The 17,383-nt window shown below is 41.0% G+C and overlaps 1 protein-coding gene across 3 annotated transcripts in view; it reads left to right on the top strand.

Moving 5' to 3' along the window:
• Nucleotides 1-13,919: 13,919 nt before the first annotated feature.
• Nucleotides 13,920-17,383, top strand: part of LOC148031392 (Cyclophilin-like peptidyl-prolyl cis-trans isomerase family protein) — an 84,833-nt gene continuing 81,369 nt past the window's right edge. For 2 of the 3 annotated variants that reach the window (XM_087685745.1, XM_087685743.1), the window contains exons 1-3: nt 13,920-14,142; nt 14,243-14,338; nt 15,887-15,948. In XM_087685745.1, the coding sequence (XP_087541871.1) occupies nt 14,086-14,142; nt 14,243-14,338; nt 15,887-15,948 (215 nt within the window). In that variant the 5' untranslated portion in view covers nt 13,920-14,085. The remainder of the gene's footprint in view (nt 14,143-14,242; nt 14,339-15,886; nt 15,949-17,383) is intronic. The other variant, XM_087685744.1, reaches the window with a different exon arrangement.

The following is a 17,383-nucleotide window of genomic DNA, read 5'->3' as shown; positions in this document are numbered from 1 at the left end:
ATGATCCAAGATGCGCTTCCAAACAAGCTCCATCTCCAAGCTCCAAGCTTCAAGCTCCATAGCCATACATACAAGAAAGGAGAAGAGAAGAAGATGAAGATGAAGAGAGGAGAAGAACAGTTTCTCCACAATCCCTCACACACACACACACACACACACACACACACACACACACACACACACACACACACACTCACTCTCTCTCTCTCTCTCTCTCTCTCTCTCTCTCTCTCTCTCTCTCTCTCTCTCATACACAAGAATGAAGCAAGAAGCAAGAAACAAGAAGAGAGCAAGTTTGGCCACACACCAAAATGAGCTTCTTTATTCACTTTTTGACTTTTATACATGCACTATCTCCTCTCCTTGGGAGTAGTGAAAGGCAAGGGAATGTATTCCCTATAAACAATCCCATCAGTCATGGTCTCGACGACCACTTAAATGCAAGGGACCACGGAAGGGTAGTCAATGAGCGTAATGTCATGGCTTGGGTGGAGTATCTTGTAAGCAAAGTGTAAGAGCTTGCACTTGCACCAAGCAAAGGAGCTCCACTCATATAGGAACCAAAAGGCCAGTAGCATCAATCGATGCGAAATCACCCCAAAAGGGCCGAAGGTACCCCCCCTTGAAGTATCAACTACTTCAATGCCCTTAGCAATGCACAACACAGAAGAGTATGATGAGCTGATAAAAGAACTTCAGAGCCAACATGACAAGATGAATGAAGAAAGAAAGGCTACACTTGTTTGCTGAGCTAAACAAAGAAAGAAATGTCTTCACAACTTAACATTGCCTAGAAAAAGGAGGCAGATGACCATAGTAGCCAGGAAGGTGATGGCATTAAAAGAGGCCTTAAAGGCAAGGTAGAGCGAAGAAAGTCTAAAAGACCTAAATGATGAAGAAAGGGAGAGTGCATTGCTCTAGAGGCACAAATGTGCTCTCGTATCTTAGGATAGGAAACGCCTTGAGGAAGAAGTTAGTAGCTTGAAGTAGCAAAGAGAACAACTATCCAAGGAGAGGCAAAGGTGCAAGGTGAGAAAGAAGAAAGGAGAAAGATGGCAGAATTGCATAACCAACAAGCAAGCCATCCTAAGGGAGGGTTGCTCCATTGATTTCCTTTTGAGTTCATCAATTGTCTCTTCCTCTCTTGTCTTGATCACATTGAGTATTGTGTTCTAGAAAGCTTTTTGCTACTCCAACGTCCTTATCTCCATAGCTTTAGCTTTGCTTTCTTCCATAATGTGTTCACTCTCTAAATGGGCCAGTCAATAAGCTAAGTCTCTAATCATGTCCTCATTCTTGGATACCCATCTTTCCACCTTACCTTTCATCTACTCCAAACCTTGGTTTTGGTATTGGGATAGGGTGGTGATTACTTGCTCTTGCTCTCACCATAATAAATTCATTTGTTTCTTTTATTGGTTCCTGCACTCTACCTCTTCCCTTAGGATGACTTGCTCGTGAAGTGTTGCATGAAGTTGGTTATGCAATTCTGCCATCTTTCTCCTTGCTTCTTGCTGACCTTGCACCTTTGCCTCTTATAGCTCCTTGGATAGTTGTTCTCTTTGTTGCTTGAAGCTACCAACTTCTTCCTCAAGGTGTTGTCTATCCTGAGATACGAGAGCACATTGTATCTCTAGAGAAATGCGGCTCTCCCTTTCTTCATCATATAGGTCTCTTAGACTTTCTTCATCCTATCTTGCCTTTAAGGCCTCTTTTAATGCCATCACCTCCCTAGTTTCTATGGTCATCTATCTCGTTTTTCTAGGCAATGTTAAGTTGTGAAGGCATTCCTTTCTTTGTCTAGCTTAGCAAAGAAGTGCGGCCTTTCTTTCTTCATTCATCTTGTCATGTTGGCTCTAAAGTTCTTTTATCAACTCGTCGTACTATTTTGTGTTGCACATTGCTGAGGGCACCGAAGTAGTTGATACTTCAAGGTGGGGTACCTTTGGCACTTTGCAAGATTATGCATCAATTGCTGCTGGCCTTTTGGTTCCTGTATTATGAGTGAAGCTCCTTACCTTGGTGCAAGTGCAAGCTCTTGCACTTTGATTACAAGATATTGCATCCAAGCCATAACATTACTTTCATTGACTACCCCTTCCATGGTTCCTTCTATTGAAGTGGTCGTCGAGGCCATAATTGGTGGGATTGCATATAGGGAATCCTTTGCCTTGCCTTTCACCACTAGTCTTTGTTCCCCCTCTTCTACTGCAACACTTGTGCTTGGCGTGTCCTCCATGTGGAGCTCATCATGGCTAACTCTTGAGATCGGGAGGGTTGCTCCACTAATTTTCTAATGGCAAGAGCTATATGCTCCTCCTTCTCTTGCCTTAGTCTTTCTTCCTCTTTCTCTTGTCTCTTTTTGTGCTCCTCTTTAAGTTTCCTAGATTCCTCTCCAAACCTCTACAATTCTATGTTTTCTTTGGTGGTGGATTTGGTTCTCCTTGTAGGAATTTTCAACATGATTCTTCTTTTTTTCCTTGGCTTGATGACTCTGAGCCCTGATGTTTGCTAACCATCCTTGGTTTCCTACTGAGTGGGCTGTTAGCTTCTCTCTTCTTAACAACTTGTTTTGCCTCCTCCTAGTGCTGAACTCTATTAAATTCTTCCTCCCTCAAACTCCCTATTGAGAATGAAGTGGAAGGGCTCATTGGAGTGGGAGAGTGATGCTCTTCTTAGGTCAGCGATTGTTCATGGGTCTCCTCCACTACTTCTTCTCTTTCCATCTCTCCCACAACTTCCTATATTATGGCCATCAAAACCCCTCTAAACCCTATGGTTGATGCCTTGGATGCTAGTTTTTTCCTCTCTAACTCTACTATTGTAACAGCTAGAGACTCTCCTCGTACTGCCCTTAGAGCTATTGCTAGCACCTTTGCCAATGCCTGGATTTTTTTTCTAACATAAGCATTCTAGTTTACCTCATCCAATGCATTTGCTACAATTCTTTCAAGCAAGGGCACTTGTATTCTATTCATAAGGGAGTTATATCTTTGACTCGAGAAGAGGGTGTGGACCATCTTCGCTTGCAATTTGATGATGGGCTCGGGAATATCAGCCAAGTTAATTCCCTCATTCGTGTAGATTTTCTTCTTATCCATTCCCAACATCCCATAGACATCTCTCTTTAATCTCTTCTCCGGCTTGTCCACCAACCCCAAGGCCTTCTCCATGATCTTTTGACTTCCACCCTTTTAAGTGGCATCTCCCTGTCTGATTGTCATCGTGCCATTATTTTTTTGGGCGTCAAATATTTTCAAGAACTCACTACATTTGCTATGATCTATGTCCTGGCCCACCTTCTCTAGGTACTTAGCAAGATTGCAATGTTCTATCATCTGCATGATTGCCTCTCCCGATGTCACCAACTTCCCCAAGTTATGGATGTTATGGTATTTCATCTTGTTGAAGGCACGTGTCTCCATGGCTAAGCCGTATTTTATATGTTCTTCCTCCAAGAATGGGAGCTTGTTGGTTTTATCTTGTAGCCCCACCATTTGTGTTCTTATCACTACACACAACAACCCACAATGAATTCTCTCTTAATGATATTTCTTGCATAAAAGGTAAAGTGATTATGAAGAAACACTATTAGATGTCGAAATGTATAACCCACAAAATGAAAATTTCCACATCAATCAATTCATACATTTCACTTAAGAACTTCCTGGAGAATTTTTACTGAAAGAAGAAGAAAGTTCAATTCATCATTTTCTTTTGAAGTTCAACTCCTATTTCGATTTTCCATTCACCTTCCCCTTTACCCCCTCCCCCTTGGAAATGATAAAAATCCTTCCTAGAATTGTGGAAGTAAATGTGTAAGGGCCTGCAATGCATCCTTGGCGTGCCTCACTATTTCAAGAGCCAGTTGTAAAAGGTTGGGTTATACTCTAATGTCGCATGACAGTCCATATCCTAGGACAAAGGCCCACTTGTGTGATATAAGTTAATACATCAGTCAAGAGGTCACCTTAGTTGATTCGACTTGCAATATGGAGTTTCTCCTTTATTAGGATCCTATTCAAGTATGGATGTAGCGTGATATTGTCTTCTAATGGTCGATTTCTTATCATTACTAATACCCTAAATGACGTTGGGGCCACATATGTTTGGCCATACTTAGAAGTCTTGATGGCACGTCATTGCTCTGCATTGGTCATGATTTGATAACCCTCTTATGCCCATTTAATACCACCTGCATAAGAAATTGGACTCAGATTCAACTAATCATTAGAGCTCAACAAGTTCGTGTGGTGGCATGGGAATTTTGCTCTTCTTGAAGGATGTAATTAAGTGTTGGCTTAAGGCTTGTTCTCTCAAAATTTCATTAGGAGTCAACTCTTCTACAATGGTGGAGGCCTTTGTGAAGATGAAATTGTATTCTTCCTAAGAACATTGCAAGGAATGTACCTTATTTGCTATATGTTTGTCAAGTAGGCCTAAGTCCAAGCATTCATAATTTCTAGCAAACAAAGTGAAAGTTGAGTCCAATCATCGGATGCACGTGACTAAGTCATCTATTGTGTCCATTGCCATGTTGGAAGCCAAGTCAAGAATATATCATTATTGTTGCAAGGGCTTAAGACTAGCTAGTGGTTATTGTTTAACTAGACTAGGCAGGTTTGTATGTGGTATTTCTACTTTGGGATTCTTATCAGGTTTGGTGAACATGGTTTGAGAAGTTGATTGGGTTGGAATTTCAGTTGACACTTTGTCGTTAGATTATGCAGTGGTGATCACATCAAAGTTATTAAGTGGGGGCTCATTGAGGATTGGTTGCTCACTGATGATTGGTTGAACTTTTAGTCGATAGACCATTGGAGCACTCATGAATTGAGCACCCTTCCTCTTGGCTTTTCTCTTACCCTATTTTGATTTACATTTCTGGGCTTTTTTTTTTTGGGACCTAAGATTGAGGGTCATACATGCCACTTGTGAGTTTGGGTAGCTACACCAAGGTGTTACCCTCATAGTAACCTTGGGCAAACAGTAGGGCTTTTGGAACCCAACGCAACCTAGTTGCCTATGTACCACAATGGTGTCAATTCCTCCATTTATGTCTAGAGTGTGAGGCATGAAAACTATGAGTTCTAAATAATTGGCTTTTGTGAAATTGTGATCTATGCTTGGGGAGCCGCTTGATTGTTTGGTCCGTAGCTTTGGGTGTGGTTTCTAGATGTTGGTGGGGCTTCACAATGGGTGTACGTTGTGGTGCACTATCCCCCTCCTTAGGGTTGACACTATTGCTAACTACCGATGGCACTCCAAGCTTTTAGGTGGTTGTGGTACCCTTGCTAAAAGCCATTACTATTCTAACATTGCCTATGGCAAGGTGGATGCACTATGAGTCGTAATCAACGTGACAATGAACTTGCTTTTTGAACATGGGACCCAACAATGATTCCTTATGAACACTTTGTTTGTTAATATAGCACATAAAATATTATGGGTAGGCTCCCAGTTTTGATAGAAACCATTGGTTTGCATAATGGATAAGAGTATCCCCAAATGGGTTGAGTGTTACATTGGTTGGTTGCAATTGGGATTGACCCATAGTGATCCAATGATCATACATTAAGATGTTATAGTCAGCTCCCTCATCAATTAGCATGTTAGCGCATCAAAGGCATATGCCTTTTGAGTGGTCACTATTATACACAGGTAGGCTAGTGTTGTTGCTTCCTCATCCTCATCCTCTATTTCAATGATAGTTGCAACTCTCACCTTCATTGGTGGTTCTATCATTGGAGGTTCATGATGTGGATGTGACAAAGGGTAATACTTTTTTATGCGATTTTTGTTGAAAAAGCCTATGCCCTCACCCACTAAGGTTTCGAGTTTTACATTGCCTATTCTACTGATATCGCAAACCTTTGAAGTCCCAATCCCCTGAATTCCATCTTCTACTTGTGTCCCTTAACAGAGTACATCAAGACTAGGTCTCCTTGCTCGAAGTCTTGTTGTTTGATGTGCTTGTCAAACCAACTCTTGTGTCACACCTTCTCACAAATTAGGCATGGGTTGCAATGAGATGAATCTCAAATAGGCATTTTAGCTCTACCAAATGATTGGTCCATGCTGCTTTGCCCTCCCATCTCTTCTGGACTACTATTCTCAAGCTTGGAACAAAAAATTCCACTAGCAGAATTGCTTCAGTTCCATAGGTCAATTTGAACGGGGTCTATCCTATGGTCATTTTGTAGGCCATCCTATATGCCCATAAAACAGCCATCAGCTTGTTGTCCCAATCACTTCATAAAGTAGAGACTACCTTTGTTAGGACATTCACTAAGATCTTGTTTGTGGATTTAGCTTGATCGTTAGCTTGAGGGTAATACTATAAGGAGGATTTTATGTGGATTATGAAGAAAGTGGATAACAAGTGAGCAATCACTTCATTGATGAAGTGTGTGTCTTGGTCACTAACCAACTCTATGGAAAAATCAAACCATGAGATTACCTGCTCCCAAAGGAACTTGGCCATGGTCCTAGCATCACTTTTGCGAGTTGCTCAAGCTTCCCCCCACTTGGTGAGATAGTCTATGGCAACAATGATGTACTTGGCTTGTGAGTATTGTCTCGTATGGCTAATTGGACCAACAAAGTCAAATTTCCATTTCTCAAATGGTTGGTATGCGATTACTAAGATCAACTCCATTTTGTCCTTATGAATAAGGACTTTCGTCCATTGGCACTCATCACAGTGCTTCACAAACTTAACAGTGCTTCACAAACTTAGCCATATCACGAAATAGAGTAAGCCACCATAGTTGAGACTAGAGCACCTTGTAAGCTTTGGTGTCTCCACTGAAATGTCCCCCAACAATCTCGCCATTGTGCTACCATAAGCACATCGTGCATTTCATGTTTGCAGACATGTCTCCTTAAGAGTCCATTCTGTCCTAATCAATATAATTGACCAGCAATCAACTAATAGGGTTGGATCTTCAAATTTAGTATTTCTAACCTAACTTTTTCTATCCTTAAGTGTCAATCCTATCCTAACCAATATAATTGACTGGCAAATCAACTGATAAGGTTGGATCTTCAAAATTAGTATTTTTAACCTAGCTTTTTCTATGGCTCGTTCAAGCAATCCATTCTCTAGGATGTGGACTATATAATCTACCCACCAATATGGTGTGAGGTCTGCTCTAAATAAGTCTCATTCGATGGACATTCTAAAAAGATGTGCATCTAGTAGGTCATCAATGATGCCCTATCTAGTTGCTTCACCTATGGGTATACAGGACGTATGATCTACCATATATAGTACTATTTGCCCTTGCATACTACCGCAAAGAAATCAAATTCCAAAAGAAGAAGTAACCACCAAGCAATGCATCCTATTGCATAGGGTTTGTTCACAAGATAAAGCAATGCTTGATGATCCACAAAGAAGGTAAAGGGTAACACTAGAAGATAATGTCTAAACTTCTTTACAACAAACACAATAGCTAATCCTTCCCTCTCTGTTGTGGAATAGTTTATTTCCATATTAGTGAGTTATCTGCTAGCAAAGCTTACTAGATAATCAAGGTTATGCTCACGAGGTTAGCACAACACTGCCCCCATGGAAAACTTTGATGCATCAATGTGCACATGGAAGGTGATGGACCAATATGGGGCTCTTAAGATAGGAGCTAAAGTTAGAGCCTATTTAATCCTTTCATAGGCTTGCTAGCATTTTCTAGTCCACTAGAATACTATCAATAGCTTATACAAAGGTCTAGCAATCAATGCATAGTTTAGCACAAACCGCTGGTAGTACCTTGTGTGTCCTAAGAATCATTGAACTCCCTTGAAGTTGGACAAAGGGGGAAGGTCTACAATTACTCTAGTTTCAAGGAGACTATGGCGATCCCATTCCTCAACACAACATGCCTTAAAATACAACAGTGCTTCACCCAAAACTGGCACTTTAAGGGGTTTAGAGAGAGATTGTATTGCCTATACCATTCAAAGACTATTCATAGCTTTTCTAAGTGCTCTTTCCAATTGGTGTGGATGCACAAGTCATGGAAATGGTTCTTAAAACTGCGTAAAGTAGATTAAAATCCAGTCAATTGGCTTAAATCTCAATCAACTATGTAAATAGTTACGAAAGGTATTGGCTTAAATCTCAATCAACTACGTAAATAGTTACGAAAGGTTGTACAATGCTTATTCAGCATATGAAAATCTCATTTAAAAAAAAGAAGTTAGAAAAAGGTTGCATGGTTCACATAAAACCCTATCGCTTAGTAGCATGAATCTTAAATGCATCAATAGAAGTTATGTCGTAACTTAGCATATGCTTTGGTTTTAACCAGAAAAGTAGGGTTTGTAAATATACTCAAACGTAGGAAATGAATCATGTGGTTACGAGAAGGGTATCGTAAATACCTTCAAGAATAGATAAGTAAATTGGTTTATCCTAAAAACACCTAAACCGCAAGCAACTCGTTCAAGAAGGGTTAAATCAATGCAACATATCCCAAAGAGCTAACTAGGGTTTAGCACATTGAGGACGTGACCTAATCGCTCTAATTGCCAAAGCCGAAACTCTTATACCCTAAAGACTTGCCCTCATTCACGGAATGTAGGGACAATAGGACACACTTGCGAGAAACGATCTAGGGTTTTTACCCTAAGGATCGCTCGTTAAAAGAATGAAACTTGATTTGGATTTGGACCTTTAGGACCGACAATATCGACCTAGTGCAATCAGGAACGGATTGTTATGAAGATACCCTAACCCTGTTTCCTATCTAATCATGATTTCGTGATTAGACAACGCCATTCGATGGGTAAAATAGTCCCATGATTTTTAATGCGACACTAGCGCAATAGGTTGCAGAGTCGCATGATCTTGTGATTTGATCAAAAGGGAATGGCAAATTCCTCGGAATGAGATTGGCAGATTCTTACGCAACTTTATCTTGCAAGAGGAGAAATAATCGTCGTGATATAGTACCTTTCTTGGGTAAAGTAACCAAGATACGAGGATTAGATATTTGCTTGGAAGCAAAAGACCAATTAGTAAATTGGAATAACATATTTACTGTTAATAGAACTTAAGGTATTGGTTAAGTTGGGTTAGTAGGGTACGGCCCTAACCCAAGGATATAGGGTTAACAAACAAACCCTTGGGGATCTTGCCAAGTTGAAATTGATCCTGGATCGAGTGCTGGATGCATTCGGAGAGAAAGATTCACTCCTTAGCAATTGGCCAAATAAACGACCACTGGAATTGATTGTGCTCGTAACAGTTTAGAAAGCATTGTTTGCATTGTTTGCTCAAGGAACTAAAGGATGAAAAGATATCTAATGCTTCAGGTTGAAGGCCTGAAGGGAGAGGCAGCTTCAGTTACCCCCGACTGCCTGCCTGACCCTAACCAAGGGGGTTGTTGACCTCGCCGGGAACGTGGAACCCGTCGCGAGAGATCTCTCCGTTGAGTTCTACTTGGAGCAGGAGGACGCTTGGGTGCCAGAGGGGGCTCTGGCCGTAAATCCCTCGCCTTCCGGGTCCTGCACAAGAGGCTAACGTGACTCGGGATTGGATCTCGAGGCCCGCATACTAGTTTACGGGCGGAAGCTTGGAATAGTGATCCCTGGGGATTACTGGATAGCCCTCGAGCAGATTATGGACAAGCCTACGAGCGGAAACTCCTTGTATTTCAAAGATAAAATGATGAAATGTTAAAAAAAGAACTTGCTTGATATTGTTTTTCTATGTCACGTGATAAGATTACGTGAAGGAACCAGTGCTTAACAGGATTAATTAAAGAAGCTGATTGTTATATGTTAAATTAATGTGTTAGATAATTACATAACTAAAACAAACTGAGGAAAGTGCGGAGGATGGGCCATGGATCCGTCCTACGAATGGGTGGTCCTGGTTAGCCGAGAACTTTTCTCAAAAATCTCGAAGAACAGCGGGATGATCATCATCATCAAAACGAATAACGAGAGCGATGACCTAGAGTTACGTCTTACCCGATTTACGCTGTTTTAGGGGAACGTAATGGGACTATGCCTTATGGCGGAGAGGTTGAGCCTTGCATCCCTCTCGTTTCCCATTCTCCTTGAACCAAGTGCAGCGTGAATCCGCTTCGGACCTGGCATTTCTGCGTAAAGTAGTTCGCTCGGGTCTGATGCTAGTTGTTGTTAGCTAATGACCAATCAAGAAAACCCTAATTCCGGTCGATCCTAAGTGGAAACGGCCAGGATACTTCCGCTACGTGGCAGACGTGGAAAGACCTAGATCGCAAAACCCGTAACATTCCATGGGAGTGCCGGGCGGAGTTTTTCTAGACATCCTTTCCGATGGACTGCTAAGACGTGTCCTGGATGATACTAGTGGACACATTACATCAACCAGACAAGATCTTAACAAGCTTTATTCTGGAGAACTGTAGCCCTGCTCCTGGAGCTCCTCTCTATCACCTCAGAGCTCAAAATTAGGCCATTTCAAGCTCAACATTGTGAGTCTACACAGTTGCTGCCCTGTGTGTCTGCCATAGCCAGATAGACCCTGCCAACTTTGAGGAGTTGGATCTTGCAATAGAGGGCATAACTCTTCACACTGTCTTCTACAAAGTTGTTCTCCAACTTCAGTGCATCATTGTGGCATAACACAATATGACATTGATCACCCTTTGCTCTAGCATTCACAAAATCATGAGAATCTGGTTGAGCTGCGCCTGCTGACGTTCGAGATGCTGCTACCATCGCTACGGGCTGCGATCTGGATGAGCATCATAGGGCTTTGATAGGCCTTGAAGAGAGCTACATTTTCATTAAAATTTTTTTGAAAATGATCCACCATAGCTCCTGCAATCAGCAAAAAAACCAGGCCCCTGTCATGAAACCCTAGAATCCACCATAGCCAATTTTTCACTCAAGCTAAAAAATCTCATTATTTTCTCTCTCTTGCCACTTGGAGCAACACACTGCCACTCTGATCTATTGTCCCAGCATTAAATCAAGGAGGGGAAGAACCTAGAAAGATTGAAGAAGGAACAACGACCTCGAACAAAGAAGATTCACGCTCAACATCAACACATACATAGTCTCTGCATAGTGTGTTTTCACACTGTCATTACTTGTGTCTCTTGACACATTGTAATCTGCTCTTCCACTGATAAATCTCAAAATTCTGAAGTTGATTTACTACTGTTCCCGTAAGTCTAACATGGGCAAAGATTCTCCAACTGCTCATTTCAAAGGAGTCAAGTTTCACGCCGGCCAGACCCGCATCAAACTCATCCTGATGAAGAAGGGCCTCTGGGCCATTACCATTGGAAAAGAAAAGAAGCCTCGTGATGCGGATCTTGCTGTAACTTAGCAAAAGAACAATGAAAAGGCCCAGGCTATTATCAAACTAGAGCTAGATGACAGGTATATCCACCATGTGGATAACTGTGAGACCTCACAAGATACATGGAAGAGACTTGATACCTTGTTCGGTGCACAGTCTAAATCATCAAAGTATGGTCTCCTGATTGAGTTTTTAAGACTTGAAATGAAGTCCAGCACATCACTTGCCACACATCTAAATTACATGGAAGGACTTCTAACCCAACTTGCAGGAATCAACATTAAAATGGAAGAAGATGTTTGCATCGGTGTTCTACTTAAGAGTTTGCCTCTTGAATATAATAATGTATCAACAACTTTAATCAACATGCCAAATCCTGAACTTGTTGATATCCAGGCATTACTGTTAGAAGAGGAAAAGAAGCTAAAAACTAAGGAAGAACCAAGTACCTCTAGAGATGAGCATGCATTATATGTTGGTAACAGGTACAAAGGCAAGAAGAATCGGCTCTTCTGTAACTTTTGCAAAAAGGACCGGACACACCGAGAAGTTCTGCCATGCAAGAAAGAGGTCCCAAAAGGCCTATCTAGTTGCAGTCAAAGAAGAATAAGAAAATGGAGTAAAGGAAAAAGAAGAAAAAGAAGACCACCAGGAGAAGGACAAACCTCATTAGTCCTTCTATTTAGATAGACTTTTTTAGTTTTATATTTCCTAGCCCTGATGTCTCAAACACAAACTTGTAAAACTCCTCAGTTATCCTTGTACTACAGCCTCTGTACACTTTGTAAGGCTCCTGCTACAGCCTTCGGATGTCCGTCATGTTTGTGGTACCCACACTTAGCCTTTTCTGCGACAACCTTTGGTGTTTTGCCATGTTTATGGTGTGCCCACACTTTGCAGGTGTTGCTTTCACTAAAGCCTCTACACACTTTGTACTTTTGGTTGTGATTGAGGAGGGATGTTGAGATATTTGCAATCACGCCTACTTTAGTCCCTTTGTATGGAATAGCTAGGCTAGGAAGATGTAGTCCATTCTAGGAAGAGAGAAAGATCCCATATGCACAGTGGATGTTAAGTGCTACCAAAGAGCTCTATATAATGATGTACTTGAACTATCACTTTCACATGATGATAATGCAATAGTACTTGTCTCTTTCTGTCAAGTGTTTGTGTCATTGTTGTCCATACACAAGATTGTGTTTATGAGTTCAAGTCTCAATCTTGAAACCTAATTCACTTGTGTAACAGTTGTCTACATTGTCATGTCAACATGAGTTGTGTCTTTATCTTCCATTCCCCCATAGCTTCCGCCTTTGCCATGCTCTAGATCCTGCATCTTTTACAGATGTACATTAACTTAAATATGATAAGCATCTATTTAGATAGTCTGGACTTTATCTAAACCTTTTACACTTGAAAATAAGGCACGATGGTGTTTCTCCCTCTAATGTTCGTGAAGAACCAAGGATTCATGTCAAGCAAATTTCGAAACTCTTGAAAAAAATTTAAAGAGAAGGTTTTAAAGTTAATTGGGTCTACTTACGTTTTTATAAAATTCCATTGGACATTTTTTAGAATCCCTTGAGACTTTTAAGTTCAAGGTTCACATATTACTTCTCAAAATTTCTATTCATAAACACTAGCTCTATAGTAAGCGTTAGACCCTTGACACTGCCAAACTTTTATGTTTTATGTGATGCTCTTTTGGTAGATTATTAAGGTACCCTCATAATGCCCCACATGGGAAGAGTAAGAAATCCACTTGTTAATCCTTCTATACATACCTTCAAGCACTCTAAATGTTGTTGGGTAACCTTGCCAAAATCACATCATTAACTTGGTATGATTGGCATCTTAAACCACTAGCTTACACTTTTGTTAAGTTGGTAGACACATTTTCCCGCGTATAATGGTTAGTCCAATGGAGGTTTTATGTAAACTAATTCCAAAATTTAGAATTATCATCTAGATTTTGATGAGAATGTTTTAAAGAGTCAAGTTCAATTTGATATTTGTGAAGTGATATTAAACAAATTTTGAAAAACATCTGATTCTAAGTTGATGGTTTTCATATTGCTTCTTAAAAATGTTTTTTATAAATACGAGGTTCATCTCAATAGAGTTTTCTTTGTGAGATAACACACAACACACACATGTGCACATGTGTGCGTGCACACACACACACACACACACACACACACACACACTCTCTCTCTCTCTCTCTCTCTCTCTTTCTCTCTCTCTCTTGAACGCTGAAAAAAGAAGGGGCATCTCGTGAGAGTTTGAATCATTGACATTACCAAATACCAAATACCTTACCCGATTTCTTTCTAAATGATGTCATAGATGTTTGTTTTTTGGCACATTATTAAGTGAGATATTTGTTAGCATTACCCTTTAGGGCATATGCTTGTATAATGGTGCGATGATAAGGTGATAGAGATCCTTAAAAAATTTACTAATTGTTAACCTCAATGAAATGATCCATTTAGCCTTGAAATATGTGGATATCTTACTTTCGAGAAAAAAAAATTATTTTAGAAAATAAAAAAAGTTTTTTTTTGCTCTCTCTGGATTGTTAACGAAGACACCAGTCGTTAACCAGTCCTCTCAAGGCCAACTCCCATTAGGCTAGCCTATTAACCGGATGTTGTTAACCGCGGTCTTACGTCTGACGAAGCATTTCTGAATTTCGAGTTTGTTGCCTTGGTCGCCATTTCCGGCCTGAAGCAGGTCGTATCAAGAAGAAGCTACGGATCATCATCGCCGTCCTGCCAGAAATCATGGTAGGCGCTCCTCAGGTTGTCGTGGAAACGTCTATGGGTGCAATAACGCTCGAGGTAAGAGAGAGAGAGAGAGAGAGAGAGAGAGAGAGAGAGAGAGAGAGAGAGAGAGAGAGAGATTTTTGGTCTCTTCTGATTCGATTCCTGCTCGTGACAGCTCTACACTAAGCATGCTCCTAAAACTTGTCGCAATTTTCTGGAGCTATCACGGAGAGGCTACTACAATGAAGTGAAGTTTCATCGAGTAATTAAGGTGAGAGTTGCTTTAATCTGGCCATTTCTGCGTGTATTACCAGCGCAGTTTGTGAATAAATAACGGAGCTTATTTGGCAATGCCTGATATGCAATGCGTTTGGTTTTTTCATAGAGTAATTAGCGTGAACATTGCTTCAATCTAGCCGTCTCTGTGTGTTCTCTGAATGATATTTGCCTTGCGTCATTCTCTTTTTGTTGTTTCCCGGTGTTTACGTGCTCCCTGTCCTGCTATAATTCATGAGCTCCATTAACGTCCCAATTCCTCTGAGGTTCCAATTCTGTGTAGGAAGCTGCTTCCATCTGTACATTCAACTGTTTAGCCACACAAAATTGGCTGAGATTTGAACGTTGGAAAACTGTTGCATAGAAAATAAGAGGCTTAATGTGCTCATAAGCTTGCTGCAGGTTAAAAAGGTTGTGAAGTTAACAGTGAACACTCCCTGGATTTGTTAACAAGCCACTCTTAGATAAAACTTATCTTCCTGTACATACAGAATGATATGCCAAAGAAGCAATATATGCAGATATGATGACAGAAAATGTGAGTGCATGCCAGCAATGGGAAGCGATGGAACAGTAGTGAAAGGCAAAACTTTTATAGGCAAAGAGAATGCAGGGCGTGAAGTTGGTCAAACATTCTAGAGACAAACACAATTGTTTAAGCAAGGTAAAACGGGTGTTGAAACAATGAGTGTAGACACATGGTGTGTAACTAGGAGTGAAATCTACCCTACTCCATGTAGGGCATGAAGTTGCCAACCACTCTAAAACTAAGGTAGTTGTCTAACAAAGGGCAGCATGTGTGGAGGTAGACTAAATGGCATAGAAACCCTAAAAATATGCTTGGATGGCATCTTGGGCCAAAAAGATGGACGGGGCAAAATAGGGACCAAGGACCATAAGACCAAAAGTGACCAAAAAGAGTGGCCCCAGACAGAGTTCCGAATGCGCCTCACTGACTTAGTGTAGGGCTTACGTTGAGGAAATGACCATGACCTCTAATAGTTGGGAGTTGGGTGCTTCCTCACTATGGTTGAAATTAGATCAGTTTTCCAAGGTTTATAAAATGCAACATTACAAGCGTGTTGCAAATGCAAAGCCTGTCAGGAAATCAGTTTTGCAGTCTCCAAATATTTAGGGGCTTTTGTTTCAGCTGAATGTTTTGAAGGAGCTTAGCCTCCAATAATATTGAAGCTCAAAATGGGATTGTAGTCCCCAAAGTTAGGAGATTTAGGATAGGTCCTCTCTTTGTATTCTTAAGTCCATTATGAATTACATTTGTATGTGTTTGAGCTAGAGATCTCAATTCTTGTGTTTCAGAGACTTGTTGAATTGAGGAGACATTTTCCTTTGAATGGCATAAGCAACATATCTGCCTAGAGCACGACTGAACCATATAGTTGAGGAAACATTTTGCTTTGCATGGCATGGATAAAGCATCCAATTAGAGCATGGCTAGACCATATGGCATGATGGTAGCATCATTAGTGTAAGCTGTTATCAGCCATTTATCTTAGCTCAGTGTGCGTGACTTTGCTTTATGTAGGATTTCATGGTGCAAGGTGGAGATCCTACAGGGACAGGTCGAGGTGGTGAATCAATTTACGGGTACTTTGTTTTTTGTCAAACTAGGCAATGTTCATTTTATACTTTACAAATACACTTCTATAGAACTTTTGCCATTAGTCACCTGCGATATACAAGTTAATTCTGGCTTTGTATCAAGGGTTCTGAATGATTTCACTATGTAAGATACACTGTCTTTGTAGAATACTCTCAATGAGTGTTCCTTTTCTGTGGTTGATCTTTGTTTATTGCTGGCTTGTCCATCTGTAAGTAGTTGAATATTTGAGAAGAGTGCAGCAATCTAAGACAATATGCAGGTTAGCAGCAATTAATACTCTCTAAATGGAAAGGCTAGGTAATCCACCTGGAAGAGATCCTCTTGTGACAGTGGCTAGTTACTTGCTTTGTTAAGGGGGATTATTGAAGCCAAAGGATCAGCCCACCTATGCACACTTGAATGCCAGGTGAAGATATTTTGGTCACATTAGGGTATCTGTCCATTTCTAGGACAGGTATTCCAGTTTGACCTCAGATTTGTTATCTTCTCCTTTTCTGCTTGCCATCTTGTGGTGCTGTATTAGGCCTTTGCAGGAATATTTTTTGTTTACACTTCATTGGCTTGTTACTATTTCTTGTTTAAATCACTTTGGAGTCTATCTGAGGGTGTCTAAGGTAGAGTGGTCTATGGACTCTCTGCATGCGGCTGTTCAAATGATGGCAGAAATGAGCTTCATTGTGTGACAGTGGCCTTTAGTCCTCTACGTCCCGGAGTAACCAGGCTTCAGAGTCACTGTGATGTTATGATCATAAAGGGATGCTCTTTTGCATATCTTCATAATGCAGGCTCCCCAATAAGTGACAATGAACTGCAGCCCAAGTCACTACCATTTGCTCCTGAGTGCCTCTGAATACTAACTTTATAGCCTGTGTTCAAAGCATCTAAGGCAAGTATTGAAATCTGTGGAAGCCACTCCAAGCTGCAACCATAGAGCTAGGGTATGAAGGATAGGGACAGCAGATATATTTTCTGCTTCAATAAGAGGTGACAGTAGAAGAGGAGGGCTCGCCAGCAACGTCAGGCATGTTGGGGTTTTACCGGGTTTTACCCCCATTTGGAGCTGTTGGCGCTGGTAGAATTGCCATCTGAGTTACAATTTAAGAGGTAATGCAGGACAGCTGTTATTGAGTGGTTTTTGGGGCCTATTTGCTGTTTGCTAGAAATAGCAGCATGCACGATTGATTTTCTGCTTCACAGAGGGTTGCGAGTTGTCAGAGTGCAGCGATGCGGAAGCGTGGGACCAAGACTGAGAGAGAGAGTGAACACAGAGAGAAGAGAGAGAGAAAGAGACAGTGGAAGATGAAGATCTGCTGTATAAGGTATGCTGTATACAAAGATATGCAGATATGTACACGGGCACAGTGCGTGTGACTGCGTGTCTCCACCTCGATGATGCAACCTGCTGTCCACCTTGAAGTA

The sequence above is a fragment of the Lygodium microphyllum genome, chromosome 9 (assembly GCF_053477565.2).
Source record: "Lygodium microphyllum isolate KBCC chromosome 9, Lygodium_microphyllum_v1.1.10, whole genome shotgun sequence".
In the NCBI taxonomy this organism is placed as follows: Eukaryota; Viridiplantae; Streptophyta; class Polypodiopsida; order Schizaeales; family Lygodiaceae; genus Lygodium; species Lygodium microphyllum.
This window is presented reverse-complemented; position numbering and strand designations above follow the sequence as displayed.